This window comes from Lepisma saccharinum, chromosome 22, assembly GCF_977018435.1.
Source record: "Lepisma saccharinum chromosome 22, izLepSacc3.1, whole genome shotgun sequence".
NCBI classification, from domain to species: Eukaryota; Metazoa; Arthropoda; class Insecta; order Zygentoma; family Lepismatidae; genus Lepisma; species Lepisma saccharinum.
Genome location: NC_139250.1, coordinates 30,919,685 through 30,942,566, shown reverse-complemented (window position 1 = coordinate 30,942,566; position 22,882 = coordinate 30,919,685). Strand labels below are relative to the sequence as shown.

Genomic DNA, 22,882 nt, shown 5'->3' with positions numbered 1-22,882 from the left:
ATATATAAGCTATGAATTGTAATTAGTAGGGAACGGAACTTTATGTGCTAAAAAACTCAGAAATATTTATTTTTTTGTCTGTCATAAATCTTGAAAATATGTGATGAAATCAGGAAAATATGTGACAAAAAAAAAACATTTGGTAACAGAAACAAAATGTTACATGCATTTTAAACCCCTGAAATCAGTTTCTAAATGCTTACCTGTTAGTGAGCTATTTTTTGGAAGAGTTGCAGTGAATCACCATAGTTTTTTCCAAATTCTCCATTGTAAATCTGTGACGATTATCTCTAAAAATCATCTTATATTGTGAGAAAGATTGCTCCACGTCACAAGAAACAATTCTTGCATATTTGAAGCACGAAATGTCACTAACGCTGAAGTTTTCCAAAGCTTCCTCTACTTCACCTTCCAAAACACGTGCAATTTGGTACAAAGTTTGAAAACCTTGGTTTTTCCCAAACATGTCTGTACATTTGGACATTAGCACTTGTGCGTTAGATCCAGTGAGTATTAAAAGTATTAAAAATGGCAGACAAAAAGGCAACGAAAAATTGAAAAAAAGGCAGTCAAGTTTCAGAAAGAGGCAGTGAAAATTGAAGAAGAGGCACTAAAATTGAAGAGAAGGACTTAAATTATTTTTAAATCTTTAAAAATGTATTTACAAATAATAATTTGAATAACAAGGGTTATTGAGAAACGAAATCAAATAGAAGAAGAGAAATATAATTTAAAAAAATACCTTGTCGGAATGATAAAAGAGGCAAAAAAATGGCAAAAATATTTGAAGAAGGCAGCGTAAGGTGAAATAGGCAAAAAGACAACATAAAATATTGTTAAGAATGTTAAGAAGCTTTCGATCGGTGTACTTTTGTGTTCAATTTTTGTCTACCACCGTCGGAAACGAATGGGAATTTTGCCTAAAATCCTGGCTCTACAGAAGAACTCCAGACCGCTGTCCATGAGTGGTGCAACTCTACAGCCATCAGGAAACTTCCCGATAAATGGGAGCGCTGCATTCAGTCAGGGGGGATTACTGGTAATGTACATCTTTGTATTACAGGTTAAATATAACGCTTGTCCAATTCATTTCCGAAAGCCCATAATATAAGGCTATGATCAGAGTTTTGGCAAAAACGAGGGTCTCTATCTTAGAGCAGAAAAAACCCATTTATTTACCTAAGTTCCGTTCCCTAGTAATTAGTTCTTCATGGTCTTCAAAGTAAATTTAACAAAAGGTATTTTAGGAGCAAAGAAGTGTCAATGAAATATAAAAATAATATGATGACTTAATGTAAACACCACAATTTTCGCAATTTGAATGTTGTGAAGTTTATGTAATTTAATTGACTAGTTCGTATTGGGGGATATATTCCAAAACCGTACGAGACGGGTTTCATTAGAATATACACTTCTATCGTAATATACGGGTAATGCAACTTTATGCTAGTGTGTCCGTAAAGTGGTATATCAACTTGAAATAACATATGTTGTATATTCACATTCACTGCCACGGGTTACATGTGCTACATTTTTTAACAGTGCCAATGTCATTCTCTTATTCTTTTAAGAGAAAACATTATTTACCCAAATCTTCAGCAGTTATTAGCATCTAAACTTGCGAAGTGGTATACCGTGTTTGTGCAGTCGCCATTTTTAAAGATGCGATTTTAAGGATCGCGTGAGACCCCTTTTGCTGCCTTCGCGAACTGAAGACGTAAAAAATCTTATGGTAGTTTCGAGTCGGAGGTGGGTAGGGAAGTGAGGACCTAATTTACCACCGTGTGTGACTGGCTTAAGTCCATTGCCTGAAGCCTTGCCCTTCAGTGGACAAGTCATGAGTGTGATTACGATCTCTCACGCGTGTGGGGAACTGGCACATATGTCCTGCTCAACTTCGATCACACATGAAGATCACATTTTCTGGCTAGGATACGTGAGACCGTAGTTTCATCACTCCCTTCAATCTTTCCTAGAGGAAATATCGGACAATATATATTTGTGCTTTCTGGCTTGTTGTGTATGCACATAACTAATTTATCTTAATTGCAAAGACTGGTGTCTACTAATGCCAATTTATGCCTCCTACATAACGTTTGCCAGCTACGTCACTCTCAAAGATTTTTTTTGGTCTCGGAAGAAGAGTTGTTGCGCACTCTTCAATCCTCCCAGAATATTCTTACCAACAAAGGTCTGACAGAACTCTCCATCATTCATGACACATTGTTTTCTTGTATGGTGCTATTCCATGCAAGAATACGTTCCAAGGGGATGTCCACATCCATGAAAAAGCAAAATATTTGCAAGATATAGGAAAATAGCCTTTGTTTAGTTATCAGAAACTAGTCATTTTTATTGATAGACCCAAGATAACATCTTGAAATCTAACGGGAACTACATTTTGCACCGGAAATCATGAATTGAGTCCCAATGTATGAACTGTATTCATCAACCACTACCGTTTTATCATGAAATTATCATAAAACATTAAAATGCTGACCATGATAAAATTTATTGTATAAACAATATATAGAGGAAAATAACCAAACCTGGACCCCACACCCTAAGCCGGACCCCCTTCCTGTTTCCGTAAGTAGGTGCTGCCGCGTGGTGGCAATGGGCGAAACCCGTCAAGAATAACGAAAAGATTGTGTAGGGAAGGTATCAGCAGTAACGTGCAAGTATCAGGTGCTGTAGTCCGCCATGACTTTTTTGTGTGTGAATGAAAGTTTGTACATCGGTGCACAACAGTGGGAATTTTGCTAATTAAGAGAGAGGTAAGTAGCAATCTTGTTACAATTTAGACACTAGTAAGTATTGTACTTTGAAATTATGGTAATTGATTGTTTGAAGATACGTGTGGTTTTATTGTATAAACAATAAGACTCCACGAGTAAAATGCCCTAAGTAGGACCCCTCAATGAATGCCTAACATTACAATTGTAATTGAAGCAAAGGGTCGTTACTCGTTAGTAAAGCCCTTTTACATATTGTTTCAGATGTTCAAGGGAAAAGGCAATGCAGGTGGGAGAAGGTGGGATGTCCAACAAATGGAAAGGGCTATTGACGCAGTTAGGATGTTGGTAGTCTATATTATATTACTTTTGTACATCTATATTCTTTATGCAAGCTCAATAAATGTAATTCATTTACTAGATATCATGTATTTACATTTCTTTGCGTCTTTTACAATTTTTGGAACTTGTCAAAGGAGGGGTCCGACTTTGGCCACTTTTTCTCCGTTGCTACTTTTCGTCCCTTTTTACAGAAATGCTCACTGGCAAAGCATCATGCGTTTTAAGGTGGATTAAGTTACTCAAAACGTTAGCAAACATATCAAAGAACCAATTTTATTGAATTTCTAATAGAAATAATATTCAGGGATGAACAGGGATGAAAAACAAATCGGGGGCCCTACTCTGACCACTTTCCTCTACACTAAAAACGTAAAGTTTCCACCCTCCGACAGGGTCCTCTTCTAACAAAGATTCATAATAAATTCAACAGTGTTGCCATTGAAATTGCCAGCGTAGTTCTTTTGTCCTTCCTAAAGTGTTGCAAGACTTCTTCTACCGGAAATCTAAACGTTATTATGTGTAATATGTTAACATCATAATGGAAAAAAGCCTTTATGATTGATATAAAACTGAAAGTGCGCAAAAATCTATGTTTCAATGGAACTATAATTATATGAAGCTGCATGACTGCTGCGGAACAATCCAAAACAAATGTTATAAACTTAATGGAATTTTAGATCGAGGAATAAAAAGTGTATGAATAGTTGATGTTTTTAATTTTTATGTGATCTCAATATTTCGAGTATGACCTGCATGTGAGAGACACAGCAGAGAGGTGAAAATATTTTCTCATTCCTTAAGTTAGGTGCCTGTGCACGAGTATTTCTGAATTTAGGCGTTTCATTTTTATGGCCGTTGACTCTACAATGCATAGCATATACACTATATAGCCGAAATACACCGGACACCCAGTGCTGTTTATTCCAAAATACACTAGATAGATAACTAATAAGATATCGAACCTACTTTCGCTATTATTACAGCATTTACTCTTCGGGGTAGACTTTCCACTAAGTTCTGGTATATTGCTGTGGATTTTTTCCCATTCGTCCTGTAGCCTCGTGAATAGTTCATGGGTGGTTTTCGGTCGAGTGGGTCTGGCACGCAACCAAAGCTGTTCTACGGGTTCAAGTCGGGGCTTTGAGCGAGCCAGATAAGCACATCCACCTTATTGTCCTGATTGTCCTCAAACCACGATGCAATTGACCCTGCTTTACGGGCAGGGGCATTATCGTGCTGATAGAGAAAATGGCGCATTCCAAACTGTTGCCACAGTGTGGGCAGCATGCTATTGTCTAAACTGTCCTCATAAATACCACTGTTCATGTTGCCATTGACCAAAACTAATGGTTCGAGCACAAACTAGGAGGAATAGCCCCAGACCATAACACTAGCGCCACGTTCGGGTGTCTGGTGACTTTTGGCTATATAGTGTAGGATGCACTCCATGCCTTTCTTGTCGCTTCTGACTGAAAGCTGCTTAAGGGAGCTTTCCAATCTAAGTGACAATCGACTTGCGACAAATATCAGAAATAAATGCAATCTTTCGTACCAAAATGACAAGACAAGCGGCACGTGTCGCTTGTCGCTCGGACTGGACCGTTTTCTCAATACCGTAATATTATTTATTTATTTATTTATTTATTAATGCCTTGTTTTAAATGGCGGAGTTAAGGCCGTACAAAGCCTTATCTTCCACTCAACCATACATTTAAAATTATACATTATTATATTATACACAAAGTACACTAAGTCATTTCACATAGGTCCACACACACACATTATACTCATACACACAAGTCTTAAAACCCTGAATATAACACACAAAATACAAAATATATAATACACAAAAAACTAAATATGGAATGAAAGAATGCAAAATTTAAAATTGTATTTAAGTAGCTGCAAGGTATTTTAAGAATGCTTTTGCACATGCTTTTTAGTCTGCTTGACAGGGGAAGATCTAACGACTACTCTGAAGAGAGTGGCGAACACGTCTGCTAAAGGAACCGACGGAGCTTACTGCTCTAGTGCTTTCAGGCAGCTGATTCCATAGTCTTACAGCCGATACGGAGAAAGAGTTGGAGAAGAAGTTTGATCTGTGGACGGGGATAGAGAGAACTGAGGAGCTGCGTGATCTGGTGTCGCGATCGTGAAATTCGTGAAGAAATTGGAAGCGAGAGAGGAGATAGGAAGGTGACTTGAGGTTGAGAACTTTGTAAAGTAAAATCAGAGTGTGCAGCGTTCGTCTTTCTTGCATACGTAGCCACCCTAATTTGAGAAAATAAGGTGATAGGTGGTCCCAATATTTTAAATTAAAAATGTATCGGACGCAGGCATTTTGAACACTCTGCTGGCGTCTAGCTGACTCACCTGTTAAGCCGGAATACGCTACGTCACAATAATCTAAATGGCATAAAACTAGGGACTGACATAGTTTGGCCTTGATAGAGGTGGGGAGGAACTTGCCCATGCGTCTTATAGAATACAGAGATGCGAAAGCTTTTCTACACGCCGAACTCACGTGATGTGACCATGATAAATTTCCGTCATCGTGTCGTCTCGCTCTTAGGTAGCGCATGCGTAGTGAATGATTTTCTACAGACTGTCGCTTTTCGCTTGTCACTTCGGTCTGAAAGTTCACTAAGACATTTTATAAGATTAAGTACAGAGTGCCCAAAAATGATTAACGAGGTTTCATAGTCGTTTAGTTTCCCTTTTATGTGGGTACAAGGACAAAGCTTGTATGGCAGTAAACAACAACTCAACAAGTTTGCATAGTGTACCTAATACGTGTTCAGTGTGAGCACCTTTCCACCTCGACGCTTTCGTTCAACACACTTGGCCGTCCAGAACTTTTCCCTTTGCAGACACATCCAGTTATTTGAAGCATATTAAACCATCGACGAATGTTATTATCGGACAGAGAATCACTTCCAAATCGCCGTCCGAAAGCTCACTGAACTAAAACAGCAGAACCACACCTTGCAAATTCAATGACACAAAAGAACTTTTGCACGGGAAGTCGCCATCTTGTAATAAAGCTACGCCGCTGTGACTGATGGGAAACAAATGATAAACGCTCAGTGTAGCAAACTCCCACAGCCGTTCTTATCGTACATGTACAATATATACATTCACCTTCGTCTGTTCCAATGTACCAACTAGTTGAAACTTCTATAATCATTTTGGGACAGCTGTACTTTGAGCGAATTATCTTGCATGCTCCAACCCATCTTAGGTTTGACTGTTTTGATGACAATGCTTGATCATTGGCAACAATGGTACTGTTACGACTTGTGCCTGGGCAACAGAAAAGCGAAACTTGTTTGATCGGAGTGAAAGCAAAGAAACTATAGGGACCAAATATTAAAGATGAGCCAGGACCAAACACCAGCTAAGAAGCTACGAACGGATGTAAGTATTAGCAGACCGAACACGCGACTTTTAGTTCGTAACAATTTCAATGTGTCCAGTGGCAGAGTCCAAGTCAGAATGGAGGCCTGTCTAACACTTGCACCGCAATACTATACCCTGTCCCAACTAACTGTAGAGCAGAGCCGCACATAACGGCAGAGAAGGCGGAGGGAAATCGAGTGGCAAAGCGCAGTGTTGCCAACCGTACGGAAATGTCAACATTTTCCCTTTCTGTTTTATCCCTCCGATATTCAAATGTTGACTGTGAACGTGTTTTCAGTAAAAGAAACCTGATAACATTCAGGAACAGGAACCTCCTTTCTACATCGACCATAAATTGGTGGTTGCTTGTTACTAAATGCTGATTGTACATGCATAAAATTCTTAAAGCAAGCGTACGAACCTGGCGACAAAAATATGATCCGTTTGCCTTGTGCGTACGGTATTATGGTTTTCAACGCTGCCAGAGTGAAGCATGGAATGCGGGTAATTCCAGTCGCTCATTACGCAATCCCGTTCCTCGGAATGTTCATTGGTGGAGCCGTCTCGCGTCACTACTTGCGCAACGTTCGCCTGCTACACAGTTAGCTGGGGCAGAGTATAGTCTGGTTATGTTCCTTGGATTAAGTTAAAAAATAAATATATATTTCAAATTCAGAAACATTTTACGTGTAAAACGTACTAAATAAGCACATATTTGGAACAATCATATCATTTCAGTGAGAATATTTGAACATTTGGTGGCGCCAGCCAGCCGCGACGTACATTTTAAGAACCACTGACTTATATAAATTTGTGAATCCAATATAACTGTAAAGGGATTAGCCCTCATCTTCAGCAAATATCCTTCTCCGGTAGTTGTTAATAACCGAGCTAGGATTTGTAGGACCTAAAAGCATTAGTTCCAGCACGAATTTTAAATATATTCAATTCCGGTCCAGGATAGAAAACCAGTAAGCGTAAATGGGTTCTGGACCGTAAAGAACCTTTTTATCTGTAAAATATTTCAGTTCGGTCCAGGAACCTTTTCTTCCTGATCAATTTCAATACGGTCCAGGAATCTTTTTTCCCGGATCAATTAAAATTCGGTCCAAGTTTCGTATTGAAATGAAACAATACGCAACTTGCACCGAATTTAAATTGTGCGAAAAATAAAAAGGTTCCGGTCCTGCAGCGGGACCTAATAGAACCAATTATAATTTATGGGTTCCTGGACCTATAACAACCTTCCCAGGAATCCATACATTCTAGTGGTTTCCTCTACACACTTTTTTCTCGCACAGTTTAAATTATGTCCAAGTTGGGTATTGTTTCATTCCAATACGGAACTTGGACTATCTAAGCTGATTCGGAAAAGAGTCTCCTGGACCACATTTAAATTAATCTAAAAAACAGGTTCCTGGACTATATTTCAATACTTTACATACAAATAAAAAGGTTCTTTCCGGTCCAGAACCTATTAACGCTGCTGATTTTCTCTCCTGGACCGGAATTGAATTTATTTAAAATTCCTGGACCCTAAACAACCCTGCCTATGACCAGCATCTTATTGCGCGTCCTTTAAAATTATTCACTAAGAAATATTGTCCTTCATTAGTACACAAGGCTTGCAACTGAAGTCGATCTATTAACCTAGCAGAGATATAAAGATATGGCAGTGGAAGGCTTAAGCCGTAAAATTGTAGGTTTAGAGGAATTATACATAAAGGGCTTGATAGTAAAGAGGTTTATTCAACATAATGCCTGAAGGGCTTGAGACTACATAAATGATGATAATAAGAATATAAATCCCAATCTACATTCAATAAATAATAAAGAAACAATTAAATTATACAATTAAATCTTTACATAACTAAGACTTCCTAACACTTTATTTAACCAAAAGGGGATTATAGAAATTTCAATTTAGTATCCAATTTTAATATTAATTTTCTCCCAAAAGACCTATCTTAGAATAAAACAAAGTGTGCTGTGCTTTAACTAAAATAGCCCAACTAAATATACTACATGAAACCCCTTATAATACTAAACCACTACAAAAAACGCTACTCCCTGGACTTGTTCCATTCCGAGTATGTCCCTTTTAACACTCGACAAAACTCAACTTAACGTGCTTTAACCTCAGCTAATCTGTGGGAGGTGAAGTTCCCACACGAGGCTTGCTTTCCTCCGACCTCCGGTATTTCTTAGCCACGCCCCTTTCCAAATCAGAGCCATCTGGTGGCAAACTATCTAAACGTTTCTCTTTTTTACACTCAAAGACCTTGCATATGGTTATATTCCTTAAACATTACAATTTGGAATTTACAAACGGTTTGAGATCGCTAAAGAAATATGCGTAAATAATAAAATTCTTCCCAAATATCACTAACCCACTCTCTTCCACATTTCAAATGTACAGGGTGTCCCTACAGTTATTTTGTTGTTGTGCCTACTCCCCCAGGTGGAGTAGTTTCAGCCTTCTTTTATTTTCCAACACGACGGAGCACCCCACATTGGTCTCATAATGTCCGGTATATTCTGGATAGACATTACACTGGGAGATGGATAGGCCGCGACGGACCAATCGCCTGGCCCCCGCAATCTCCTGATATCACCCCCTTGGATGTTTTTTTCTTTGGGGGTGCATCAAGGACTGTGCATACCAAACCCCTGATCCAGATCTTGTTACACTGTGCAGAAGGATCCTTGCAGCTGTGCAAACAGTTGATGCTGCAGCGTGTATGGGTAGAAGTGGACGTTCAGGTGCATTGACGTAAAGAGTTCTTTCATTGTAATGGTAACGGGACTTTAGGAACACCCTGTATTATTTTTATTAAAGGGTTTTTAAACAGTACCACTTCGATACATGGTGACGGTTTTTCCTGATGCAATTTGACCACCACATCACCCGAGCATCCAGTCGAACTAGTGGAACACTCCGCCATAAAAGTTCGGTAGAAACCGGTAGCAATGACACCATGAGGAAAAGCGCTGGGCCATCGAGCTTGCTTAAGGGCACAGTCGATGAAACAAACAACACAATGTAAATAAGTGCGGGTTGTCACACTGACGCCTAGTGACTCCAGCGTGTGCGGCACCGACCAGAGATTAGATCCAAGTCATTTTGTTTTCTCAACCGAATTCTCCACAAGTGTGCTGCTGTGAGCATTCTATATTTGACATCGTGGTTGTTAGGTAACAAAAGTGGACAATAAACGCTTTATTGACTTGGCTTACGAACGTATACCATTAGGCGACACGCATGAATAAAGAGCGATTACAATCGACAGTCAGAAAACCCTACCTTACCCATGCCGTACGAGAAACATGCTGCTTTTTTTATCACTAACATTCAAGAAGCACTTTTGTTATTAAATCACTGCTTCCTTTGTTGGTTACGTATGTGCAGTTATTTATTAATTATGCTAATTACAAAAAATACTACCATTAATAAAAAATAATAACCACACACACACATAGTTCGCAATTTGCTTATACTCACAAAAACTATAATAATTTGTATTCATGCTTTCTTGTTTATAGAGAGACTGTTGTTTATTAATTATAATAATTTAAAAAATACCATCATTACCAACCAATTCTACACTGTTACTGGTATAAGTGTCTGGAATAACACACATTCAAAGATGGCGGCTGATAGGTCATCCTAGTGCATTTTTCCTATTTACATTAGATTTATGTTTTTATGAACAAAAGGAATACAGAGATATTGAGAACACCCTAGGGAACAATGTAGTTTATTTTAAGTTTTTTTTTAAAAAAATGTTCAGTTAAAAAATCGAAACATTATAGGTGGTGGGCCTGACAGCCCCTCCCCCCCCCCCCTTCGGATAAGTTAGGATTAAAATTGCAAGGCAATCATTTGACCACAGGTCCGGATGTCCCACTCCATGCCCCGAAATTTTGAACAAAACTAAATTTAAGAAAATGTTACTGTATTGTCATGTAAGGTGTGATCAGTGTGAATTAATAGTAGAACAATGTAAGCATCGGTTGTTATTTTGTTGGTAATTTACGTGTTATTATCATTATTATTCTCTTTTTAGTTACTTTATGTATAATGTATCTTTAAAGTGAAGTGCAAGTTAATTCAGATTGTGATTAGAACATTTCATCAGTACACAAAACTATTGCAAGTCTTGAAAAACATTAGTGACTATATTTCGCCTCCGTTAATGCAAGATGATAAGAGACTAAATAATTTCGAAACATTGAAATAATGCACGAATAATTGTTGAAATGCTGGCCGACCGGGTTATACCAACACCATCTTGACGTTCAGGCCGCAGCGCTCAGTCATGACGTCATCATCAGGAGGCGATCGTCTTAACACTTGCCACAGGAAGACAAGAGAATTAACATATGTTTATTTACTTCTCGGAACTTCTGAACTTTCACAGATGAAGTTAAATTTTGACCCTCCCGTTGAATATACTGTAGTTAGAAGAAAAAGTAGAGTATTGAGTATTTACATTAACATTTTCATAAAGGAAGTCACTATGGCCCAATAATTGCTACCATAGCACAAAGAAAAGGTTGAAAACCCTTTGAAACTTCCGGACGGGCAATGTTTAAACATTGCATTTCTTTGAAAAATATCCGGAATATTTTTCAGCTACAGTAAAACTTATTACAGTCTTTGTAACAACTTTGTAAGTAAAAATCAATAGATTAAATTAAAACTCCATGAGCGGTGCTGCACATACGTATGTTACTCTGTAAGGACACGATAGTAAATCAAGGGCTCAGCGGACCTGCTTACAAACAAACCTGTCAGCCTTGGCAAGGCAATTGCAAAGCACTAACTACATTTTTTGTTATTAAAAATGCACACAAATAACAAAAATCTTCAAAATTCTCCTGAGTCTTTTCATTCTCTTCAACAATATTTTCAGTAAAGTTATATCCAATGTAATATTTCCTGTAACATTTCCATACATCCTAATGAAGTATAACCACCATCTCATTACATCGTCCGGTGTAAGGGTGGCCTTCCACGAAGTACACCCTGGACAGGATTTTGCAGACTAACGAGGCTCTGGCGTCTGAACCTACGGCCAGTATAATCTTCGTAGGACTGTGTGTCTGTTGTCCTTGTTTGTGCTGAGTGCTAATTTACAGCCTCAGCTTTTAACCCAGGTAAGGATATATTAGTTATGATACCCAGTAGTGTGACGGGTGCAAATTATCCTAAGTGCTGATGCACCCAAAATTTTTAATTCAAATTCAAAATTCCAATTCTTTACAACGTCCGTTCGATACCCTGTGGAGGCACATAGTGGTTCAGGTCCCACTTTAAACTGTAAGTCCAGTCCCGATTAGCCTTACTGTGCATAAAGTTGACTTCAAACCAAAACTCAAACAAAGGTATTTTTCTGGTTAGGACGTGGTGAACGATGACAACAATACCGAAGAAGTGGAAGAAGTCCAGGAATCGGAGTGGAAATATCTTCCGCACGACATCCTGCTACTTCTATTGTCTTATTTGAATAGGGAGGACCAGTTCCATGCTGGACTCTGCTGCCGTAATTGGCTGGCAGCATTCCAGGTGAGTATTTGCTTATAGAACTAGTCAGGTGCAATTCAATCTTGATATATCAGCAAAAGACCTGGAACATTTTTCTAGTTAAACAACAGGCGTTACCGATACCAGTGGTATCGGTTATAATTTGTTTACCGATACCGACCAATACTCTTCCGGCATACTGGTCTCTCACAGACTGCAAAAATGCCTCTAGAGTCTTTTGCGATGCACAGGTTTTGTGTGAAAAACTTAATACGAGTCTTGTTGACAAAACATGTAATCCAATATGCTAATTCAATTTTTGTGTACTCTAAAGCAAATATTTTGGTCAAATGATGCATATATTAAGAGTGCAATACTTACACACACTATCGTTAATTAATAAGTATGAATAACTTTTAATTATTACAATTTTCAACTATCCGTAACGGTGGGTATCGGTGAGAATATCGGCACCGGTATCGGCTAAGCCCTAGACATTATCTATTGTCCAGTGCTTTAAACTGGCCTATACTTACTCTAACATTAAGTTTCAAGGTTTTTTTCCCTCGTCTTCAGGAGGACAAATTTCTTTTTGACAGTAATGGTGATCGACACTACGACAGACATCTTGTACGGGGGCGCCGTTGAGTAGTTGGTTGGCGCACATTCTTTTCTGCAACGCTTTCGTTTATTTTTGTGATATCTCAAATGGACGACCCTGTATTTTATTATAGGCCACCGAATCCGAGATTACACCTCAAAACTATTCTTTTCCATTCACATTTTTGTGATTTTGTAACAGATTCGAATGCACATTCTTTTCTTCGAATTGAATTACTTTTTAAATACCTACTCAGAGGAACGGAAGGATGTACTTTGAATTTCAAAGTATCATAATTCTACCCCATGTGATCACGTTCAAAGATTTTTAGTTTTAATCTGCGTTTTGTAAAATTCGAGCTTGCTATGAATTTAGACACACTAAAACTGTAAAAATATTTTTTTGTGCTTCGTTCGAAAATTGCGGACAAAAAATTCCTGAAGAAATAACTTGGAATTAAGAGATCAAGCATCAATCAACTTTACCACCAATGGCTTAAATAACGCCCCCGCAACCTCCGTGGTGCGGGGGGAGGCGTACGATCTTCGGGGGGCGCAGCGAGAATGATAAATTAAGAAAGACCGATAGTTCAAAAATGTTTTCCTTTCGGCGTTAAAATAAATTTGAACTAAATGTATTAAATGTTTATACCCTTACAACTGCAAACAAAAAATATTAATCACCAGAAAAGTAAAAAGTGAATTATCATATTAGTAGAATACTTTCTTTAACTGAATACTTCAAGTCATTGATTACGTCACCGAAGGGTAGACTACAGGTAAGAAAATGCGCTGACAAGGCTGACTACCTACAGCCGGATTGCGCACACTTTTCCGGTTTTATCAGTGGTATCTGATAAGCCGTTGACAAGCTGTCACAATGTACAGGATTGGGCACAAAAAATAAGGCGATGTTGTCAGATGTAAAATGTTCTCAAGCCGTTCTCACTTCTGTTGTGTTTGTTTGTGTGTGTGTGTGTGGACTTACACGTGTTTTTGCTGGAAGGGTAGCATTGGATAGGCATAGAGGATGAACCTGATTGGTGGACTAGAATGTAATGGTCGGGGTATCTAACCTAACCTAACTTTTGAGTTTGAGTAAATTGGTATGAAAATTATATCTTGAAAACATTAATAGTGACTTACTGTATTATGTAAATTGGTATGAAAATTGTATCTTGACTTGCTACATTTACTGGTCAAATTATATTTTTTATTTAACCCTTAAGAGATTTACTATTTTATTTCTAATTTCTCTTTGTCTTCTTGTCTAAAGAAAAAAAATTCAAAGTGGCAACATTCGATTAAAATCTGTGTGCAAAACAGGTCAGTGAGATTTGTGCGCAATTCTGGTTTTAAAGTGTGCGCAATTCGGTTGCGGCGGTCTGACCTTCACCCCTCCCCGCCTGCTTTTCAACTGTGTTGCTTCTCTATGTTCACAAGTTTCTTTTGTAGTTGTTATTGTTAATGAACTGAGAAATGTTTAAAAACAAACGTCGAAGCGATGCTGAATTTCGAAAAAGGAAGAAAGAAAATGAATAAAAGGGAAAGAAATATCCTAAGATACATTCCTGGCAGCAGTAGTGATGCAACTGAAAATATCAACAGTGGTGGTGGTGGTGATATACGCGTCTGGAAGGCAAAAGTTAAAAAATCAGCAAACAATCTGTTGTTGACTGTTATATTGGGACTGCAACGGCCCCTGCTTTCTAAGTTCCATTCCAAAAACTAGAACCATGCATCGCATGTAGAAGCTTTGGCCGAACTGCAACAAGCAATTCACGATAGGTACAGGGTACACGATAATACACCACCACATACGTCTCACGCTGCCAGGGCTGCTGCAGATGAACGGAAGTTCAGAATAATCAGCCACTTCCTTTATTCACCAGACCTGCCCCCCCCCCCCACGGAATTTTTATCTGTCTCGACTTTTGAAGTTCGAATTAAAGGGGCAGAAGAAGATCGTGTGTGTTGTCAAATCCTTTTTTGAGTTCTGAATCAATCCCTCTACAACACTGAAATCATGAGCTTGCCATCAAAATGGAAGTGTGTGTTGATAGATGAGGAGACTACATTAAAAAACAAACCAAATATTTTTAGACCACGTGCTACTTTGTGTGTTTTTTTCTAAATTCGTATTCGACACTCCTTGTATTTTCATATTTGTACATGTATACAGGGTGTCTCATAAGTAATAGAGCAAAATGACACAGGTGAAAGTACACGATAATAGAAACAAAAAAGACTCAGTAAACATGGGTCAGCAAACGAGCCGTTTTCGATATAATCGCGAATGTGTGATTGCAAGCCGCCACTGACTTCATTGTTTGTAAACGTCGTCCTAGTTGGTAAAATGCTAATAATGTGTGGGAATGTATGGTTACAAGCCGTCATCGATTGCATTTTGTAAACGTCGAGTGCTTTACTCCTTGCGCGGTCCGACGTTTGCTCTTTGTTTACAAAACAGAACATTTCCGATAGGTGACGTTGTAATCAAACAGAACATTTCCGAGAGGTGATACGGTTTGTACCCACACATTCGCACACATTATTAGCATTTTACCAACTAGGACGACGTTTACAAACAATGAAGTCAGTGGCGGCTTGTAATCACACATTCGCGATTATCTCGAAAACGGCTCGTTTGCAGACCCATGTTTACTGAGACTTTTTTGCTTCTATTATCGTGTACTTTCACCTGTGTCAGTTTGCGCCATTTCTTTTGAGACACCCTGTATATCAAATCATATATTTAACTAGTTTACAGAACAAATGTAAATATTTGGCCTTATTCATAAAATACATTGCGGGGATATATATGTGTGTGGGTGGGTGCGTCTGGGTTTGACATTTGTGGCCAAACTAATCTGGACTGAAATTTAATGCGGAATTCGAACCACTGTAAAATGTACCTTCGCCAGTAAACGTGCACAGAACTAAGGTGATAACATTAGTAGAATTTTGTGAAACAGTAAAGCAGTTCTACGTTGTAACAGAAAGGAATAAACTGGAGAATTCATTTCCTCAGGCGAAACCTCACAATCTTGGGAAAAAGCGAGGTTTTTTTAATAAGTTCCCAGCCTCGGTCTCAAACAGTTCCCTTTCAGGTTGACACACTTGTCACAACATTCCTGCAGCTATTCTAACCCATAGTAATAGAAGGCTATATCTTGGTCTGCAAACCATGCCTCTACTGATGAAATGACGTCACTGGTGTCCCTAAATTCAGTACCTTTCAACTCAAAAGTATTACTAGCAGCAGTGGCGGCGATTGGGTTCCGAAACTGGGGGCCAAAGACAGTATATTTCCCTTTGTAGATAAGGTTTAGCATAGTGCGGGGGCAAAAGTGGCGAAAAGTGGGGGGCAACTGCCCCATTGCCCCCCTAATCGCTGCCTCTGACTAGCAGTATCTGTCTCTTTTGCACAACATGTTCTGAAACATTGACTCACCAACATACTAAAAGGATTTTCATATATTCCAATACCTTACCTGTCAGACCGGAGACTTATCAAAAAACCCTCTTATTTGACCTGGAATGATCTCACTGTATGTGCATTAATAAACGTTACTGTCTTGCAACGAACAAGCGCTGGGTTCGAATTCCGGTGTCAACTAAGTCTCCAGTAAATCTAGTTCCGAATAATGTACTTGTGCTCAAATTTGTTTTAATGTTTTATGGAAAAGTACTGCTCGAACATTTTTTGTTCATTGTCATATATTCCTATACTTATCAATATTTATTGCTATTTGGAGAGGCATGTGCCAATCCCACTAACTCCGCCAATGCTGATACCGTAAGATTATACTAATAAACATAGCCATTGACTCCTAACGTTTCATTTCCAGGATCCCCACAACTGGAACAAAGTTGTGCTGAAATTTACGAATGGAAATGATAGCACCTTGATGAATATACAATGTTTAAAGCAATATGGTGAACACATCTGTCGCCTATCGCTTCAAGTGGCGCACCACGTGAAGGAGAACGAAGCTGGTGTTTCTAGGTTCATGTACGAGCTGGCGTGTCTTGCGGACAGGAGACTCCGCGAACTGAAGCTGACATTCACCAAGCGAGACATCAAGTTTCCCAGTCAGGAGTTCATCCAAAGTCTGACCGCTTTGTTGAAGCCAGCAGAAAAGACAACGGACGAAGAACCACCAGCGACCCTGACTGTGCTGGATCTGAGTCAAGTGAACTTTTCCCTCACAAGCCAGCTTCAGGACTTACTAACAGAGCACCACCATCAACTGCAGTACCTCGACCTGTACAGCGAGTATGCCAAATGTAGAGCAAACACCGAAAGCACCACAAGACTGCTGAAGGCTGCACGAAACCTCAAGGTACTAAAAATTCATGGCAGCCTGCTGAACGATGAAGGTCTCCTCGCCCTGGCGGAGGAACCGAAGTCTAAAATAAGGTCTCTTCACCTGACGTTCGGACAGTCTGACAACGGTCTGACTTCTCCACGAAACAGGGATTGGGAAATAGTTTCCCAAAGTCTTCCAGAATTACGGGTGGTCTTGAGATTTGAAGAAACGACGCCCAACAACGCCGTATCAGCGGTTCTTGAAGCAAAAATCCCTTGTGCGCAACTGCATATAGATACGTTTAGTCCTCTGGAAGCAGTCTTGAATTTTGCATCCCAGAATTATAGCAATCACTTGGAAACCTTGGTAATTCACCCTGCACCCTCGCCTCAACTAGACAAAGCAATTATGCAATTAGTTGCAAGAGCTAGCAATCTCTCGAACTTACACGTATTCTGCCCATTGAAGTTGGCTACTGTTCAACAAATACATTGCCTGAAACCTGATTTTGAAAGTTTTAGTTTGCCTGTTGATGTAAATGAGTTTCAGGATCCGGAATTCATGGAACAATTTCATCTGGAGAATATTATGATGAATAACCATTTGGATGACGATTTGGACCCCGACTCAGACAATGAGGATGACATTCATGCTTTTCCGCTACAAGGAATTGCGCATGCTGTTCCTGCGCATCCACAACCACATGATAACCCGGATTCGGACAGTGATGATGACGATGAAGAATTTCAAAATGTCCAGGAGTTAGAAGTTAATCCCGATCTTGCAGAGATACAAGACGATGATGAATATCTCGAGCCCCAGGTACCTATACATGCAGAAGACGAGTCAGATGAAGATGATGAAGATTATCATGAAGATGCAGGTGTTCATATGGACATAGGCGATAATGATGATGAAGGGGGATATCAACACGATGATGATTTGGAGTCCGTCGTGGATAGTGAGGACGACGCTCACATGTTTCCGGAACATGCTGTTTTTGAACATCCACAACCACATGCAGGCTCGGGTTCGGACATTGATGATTATGTTGATGTCGAAGAAGAGGAAGAAGAAAATCAATACGAGGATCCAAACAACATTGAAGATGCTCACCCAGAAGAAAATGGTGTTGCTGGTTATGAATTTGGACACGAGATAATGCCACCAGCTGAGGTACAGCAAAACGCAGTAGAGGAATATGATGTCATTGCACAGGACGCCCTGAACCAATTGGAACAAGACTATGAGGAACAAGCAGCGGAAAACCTCAATGATGAGGTAGCTGATGGAGTGTTCATCAACAATCATGGACAACCTAACCAGAACATTCCAGCAGCAGAAAACGAAGAACTTAATGACTTGGAGGAAATTGAACAGGCAATTCTTGCGCAGATTATGATTGATTCGGTACTGGAAGCACAATACCAAAACGCGCCTGAAGGAAGTGAGGAGGAAACAGAAAACAATGATGCACAAGATCAGGGCCATCAAAATGAAATGGTGGAACCGGAAGAAGAGCAAAATGGCGCAGACGCTCTACAAGAGCAAGGAAGCTCTCCAAACTGAGTCACACTCGTTGCAGCAGGACGTTCATTCCCAAGACGAGAGAAAGCGATGCTTATTATAAATCTTCACCGTAATATATTACATTTACTTAAAACCGTAGCTGAATGTTTAAATATACAGTGTATAGGTCTTAGTATAGTAGTGAAAATGTAGTGTTGGACTTTTGTTATTTCAACTGCATTCTGTTTGTAAAAAGTCCTTGCAATATTGAAAAGAACTCTTCAAATTAACCGTACATGGCGATAGTTTGAAATTTATACTAGAATTAAACTGATTGATTGATTGATTTGGTTTATTTTAGTTAGCATTTCTACCACTTTTAGCTAATAGAGAAGATATGACATGATATGATAAAGCCGATGACGGAACACACAAAGAACACCCATTCCGGGATTCGAACCTGGGACCCATGGCGTCGTAGCGCGGTGTGGTAAGTTGCAAATTAATAAGTGTAATTATATATCACTTTTGGTGCTAAAAATTTAATTATGTTGTCATAGATTAATTATGTACATTGTCTGAGTGGGAATATATGAGTACGAAAAGCAATATTACCAAATGCATGTGTAATAGGTTGTGGAAGAATAGGGACAATATAAAACAAGATAGAGTTGTGTTTACCTTCTAACAATATCTTTCATGGGATCTAATGATAATATTGTTGTATCCTCAGTTAACTGGTCATGGATTTCTTTAACAAACTAATAAGTTCTGTAATAAATTAGCGTATAATAGACAATTCATTACACAAAATTTTATTTTTCTTCTTCACTATCGTTTTATAAGTAGTTCAGATCATATAACTAACGGTACATCAAATTCTTGTCCTTCTGTTATAGTCAAGGACATATTTGAAACGTTTAAAGGTGCAAAGGTAGTTAATGTAGATAATAAGAAGTAAGTTGTGGATTTTTAGTCAAATAATGAAGCAAGCGCAAGAGATATATTTCATTTCATTGTGATACTTCCTGCCACAGATAATGGTAATCGTCACTTATGGAAGTCAACAATTATAATTTATTACGTATTTGTGATCTTATTTCGAACTAAGAATTTATTTTAGTACGCCTACCCTGGCATTGCCCTTGTACACTCCACAATACCTTGTGAATGCTGGTATAAAACAAAAAGAACAGTACGTTAAAATGTAGGTATTTCTAACTTATAAAAGAAATGTTAACAGTTATAATCCTGTACGTCTCTTATTTCCCCCTTATAAATAATAAAGAAGTGAGACGAGGATTATATTATCTGCGCAGTGGAAGTTAATTATCTTTCACTAGGTAATTAAACTATATAATTTAAACTTAATATTCTTTCAACCATAATATTTATTAACAAATCATATAATTAAGTATACTTTCCAAATTTATATATGCATAACATGGTTCATTCATAACCAATCAAAACACCTAAGAACCACATTTTAGTTAACTCCAAAAAAACACAACTATGTACGAGGGTTACTATTTATATTTTGAGCCTTGGCAACACTGATTGAAGTTAGGCGCGATTTGACGTTTGCACGGAATCGCTTGGCATTATTGATCATACGTACTTCAAATGTTTTGTCAATAGCTTCATTTGTGTTGTTTATGTTGCCTTGGAGATTGCGCGAAAACAATAAAATGGAATTAACTCGTGAACATTTTCGTGCGATAATTTTTTACGATTTTCGACGTGAATTATCAAGACAAGAGTGTATCGATCAACATACTTCCACATTTGGCGATGAAGCCCCATCCTTTGCCACTGTGAAACGCTGGTATAACGAATTTAATCGTGGCCGCCATTCGCTCACCGACGAGATTCGCGAAGGTCGTCCAAAATCAGTTGTTGTTCAAGAAAACATTGATGCTGTGCAAAACCTAATACTGCAAGATCGTCATGTGACATACTGTGAGATTGAGGCAACCATAGGCATTAGTTCCACCAGCATATATAAAATATTACATGATCATTTAGCTGTGAGAAAGGTATGTTCTCGTTGGATCCCACACAATTTGACAAAAACTCAAAAAGACGCTCGAGTCAATTGGTGCAAACAAATGCTCAATAAATACAATCGTGGTGCTTCAAAAGACGTATATAAGATTCTAACAGGTGACGAATCATGGATATATGCATACAGCAGTCGACTGTATGGGTGTTTCAAGATGAACCCAATCCAACAAAAGTTGTTCGCGCTCGAAGCACATGGAAACAAATGGTCGCCTGTTTTTTTTTGGGAAAACTGGTCATGTGGCAACTGTGCCTTTAGAGGAACGTAGAACGGTCAACTCTGAATGGTACACAACAATTTGTTTGCCAGAGGTCTTCGGTCAAATACGGAAAACAAACAAACGCCGTCGGATCATTCTTCATCAAGACAATGCCACCTGTCACACATCTCGTCTAACAACCGACTTTATGAACAGTCAAAAAATCGAATTGATGGGTCATCCGCCGTACAGTCCTGATTTGGCACCCAATGACTTCTTCTTGTTCCCGAATGTCAAGAATAAATTGCGTGGACAACGATTTTCGTCGGCGGAAGACGTCGTTGATGCGTTCAAAAACCATATTATGGAGGTGTCTCAAGAAGATTGGAAAAACTGCTTTGACAAATGGTTCGAACGAATGCAAAAGTGTATTGACCATAAAGGAGAATACTTCGAAAAACAATAAAGCAGTTTTCAATGCCAAATTCCTTTTTTTTTTCATTGCTAGGCTCAAAATATAAATAGTGACTCTCGTATTATCTCCCAATTAAATTATAACAGTCCGTCCAATTAGATTGTCAAAAGTCAGTACGTAACGGCTATACGAGTCCGAGTCAACTGCAGCCCCGCCCAAAACCCCCACAGCCAACATGACCCGGAGCAATCTACCTTTTAAAAAAATGCCTTCTCTAGCGCTTTTAAGAAGTCGAAATAACTATACTAACAAATTACACCAGGCTATGCAGGCCAAAAAGGGTGATACACGGAAATACAGTATACTCATCCTGTGTCCAGCCTGTGTCCAGTTAGTCCTACGTCTCCCCCAGTCGGCAAGGATCTGCCACGCCAAACTCCTCGCTCACCCAGCGCAGAAGCTCAGCCAATGGCATACCCTACCTTAGTCACATGTATATTGAGTCTTCAATACGTCGTCAATGAGCTATTGTACACTATGGGCTTACACAGTGAACAACTAATGAGTGCGGCGACTGATTATTATTTTTCTTTTAATATTTGAAAGCGACATCTATGCAGTCCTTCGTTTGGAATATGATTTCAGTAATTTTGAGTCCCTATTTTAAAGTATGTCAAGATAATCCATGAATTCAGCAAACACAAATAGTTACTTAATTTCAAGCACCAGTGTCCTTCCTATAACTCATAATATACCTTGTGTGACTGTCATCTTTATATAACATTCACAATTTAATTGTATTAACGATAAAAATCTTTGATAAGAAGAAAGGCATTTCATCATCACTGTTATTGTTTCAAAATTTATTATAGGATATAGTGTAATACACGAATTCTTAAGTTGGTTTCTGTATTTTTTACAAGAATTTATATATTTTGTGCTTGTTGCTCACAAAAAAGCCAACAGCAACTTATACTCAAAATATTTTTTTTCTGGTGCAGGACACTCAGACAGCAAGCCTCGGGAGAGTGCCTGAGTTGCTCCTCCCTAGACCCGCCAAGGGGTCCCTGGTTCGATACCCGGTGAAGGCACATAGTGGTTCACTTTAAACTATAGGTCTAGATTCAATTAACTTTACTGTGCATAAAGTATCAGTCCAGGTCCAGCTCTGATTTCGTTCGATATCACTTGAGGCTGTGGTCTAATAACGGGGTCAGAAAAATTACAGTTATGGGAAAACACAGGCAATTGCATTAAAGGTCAAATCACACAGAGCTGGATTTCCTAAGTCATTTCCTTGTTGGCGCTGGCTACCAGGCTAGAAATGATGGCTACCAGACTCGTTTTGGCCACTAGGCCAGTGGTTCTCAAACTATGGTACGCGTACCCCCAGGAGTACATGAACGACTTGGTGAGGGTACGCGATCAACTCCGAAGAGAAATGTCGAGAATGTCCACACACAATTTTTGCTGCAGATGTGCAGAGCAGACTTCATTGTTTTATACTTCATAGCTTTATTACTCAACAGGAAAATAAGACTAATTTTGTCACTGACACTCTTATCTTTGTTTCATATGTTCTGAAATAAAATACTCGTTCGAAATCTAAAGTAGACTATATTTGGAGCAGAATTTCAGCTTGAAAGTTTCAAATGCAAACCAGACATCAAGAAACTACGTCAGGCACATCCTTCTCACTAGAAACTCTAAGGAGTTACAATAAAAACTCCAAAATTGTGTTTGAGAGTTTGTTTACAAACTTATTTTGATCTCTACTTTTG

At 38.8% G+C, this 22,882-nt stretch overlaps 1 protein-coding gene across 1 annotated transcript; it reads left to right on the top strand.

Moving 5' to 3' along the window:
- The first annotated feature begins 6,382 nt into the window (after positions 1 to 6,382).
- LOC146004662 (uncharacterized) lies at positions 6,383 to 18,768 on the top strand. Its single transcript, XM_083143575.1, has 3 exons — positions 6,383 to 6,494; positions 11,881 to 12,045; positions 16,455 to 18,768. The coding sequence occupies exons 1-3, from the start codon at positions 6,453 to 6,455 to the stop codon at positions 18,483 to 18,485; spliced, it is 2,238 nt and encodes a 745-aa protein (XP_082999701.1). The 5' UTR covers positions 6,383 to 6,452; the 3' UTR covers positions 18,486 to 18,768.
- Positions 18,769 to 22,882: the final 4,114 nt, after the last annotated feature.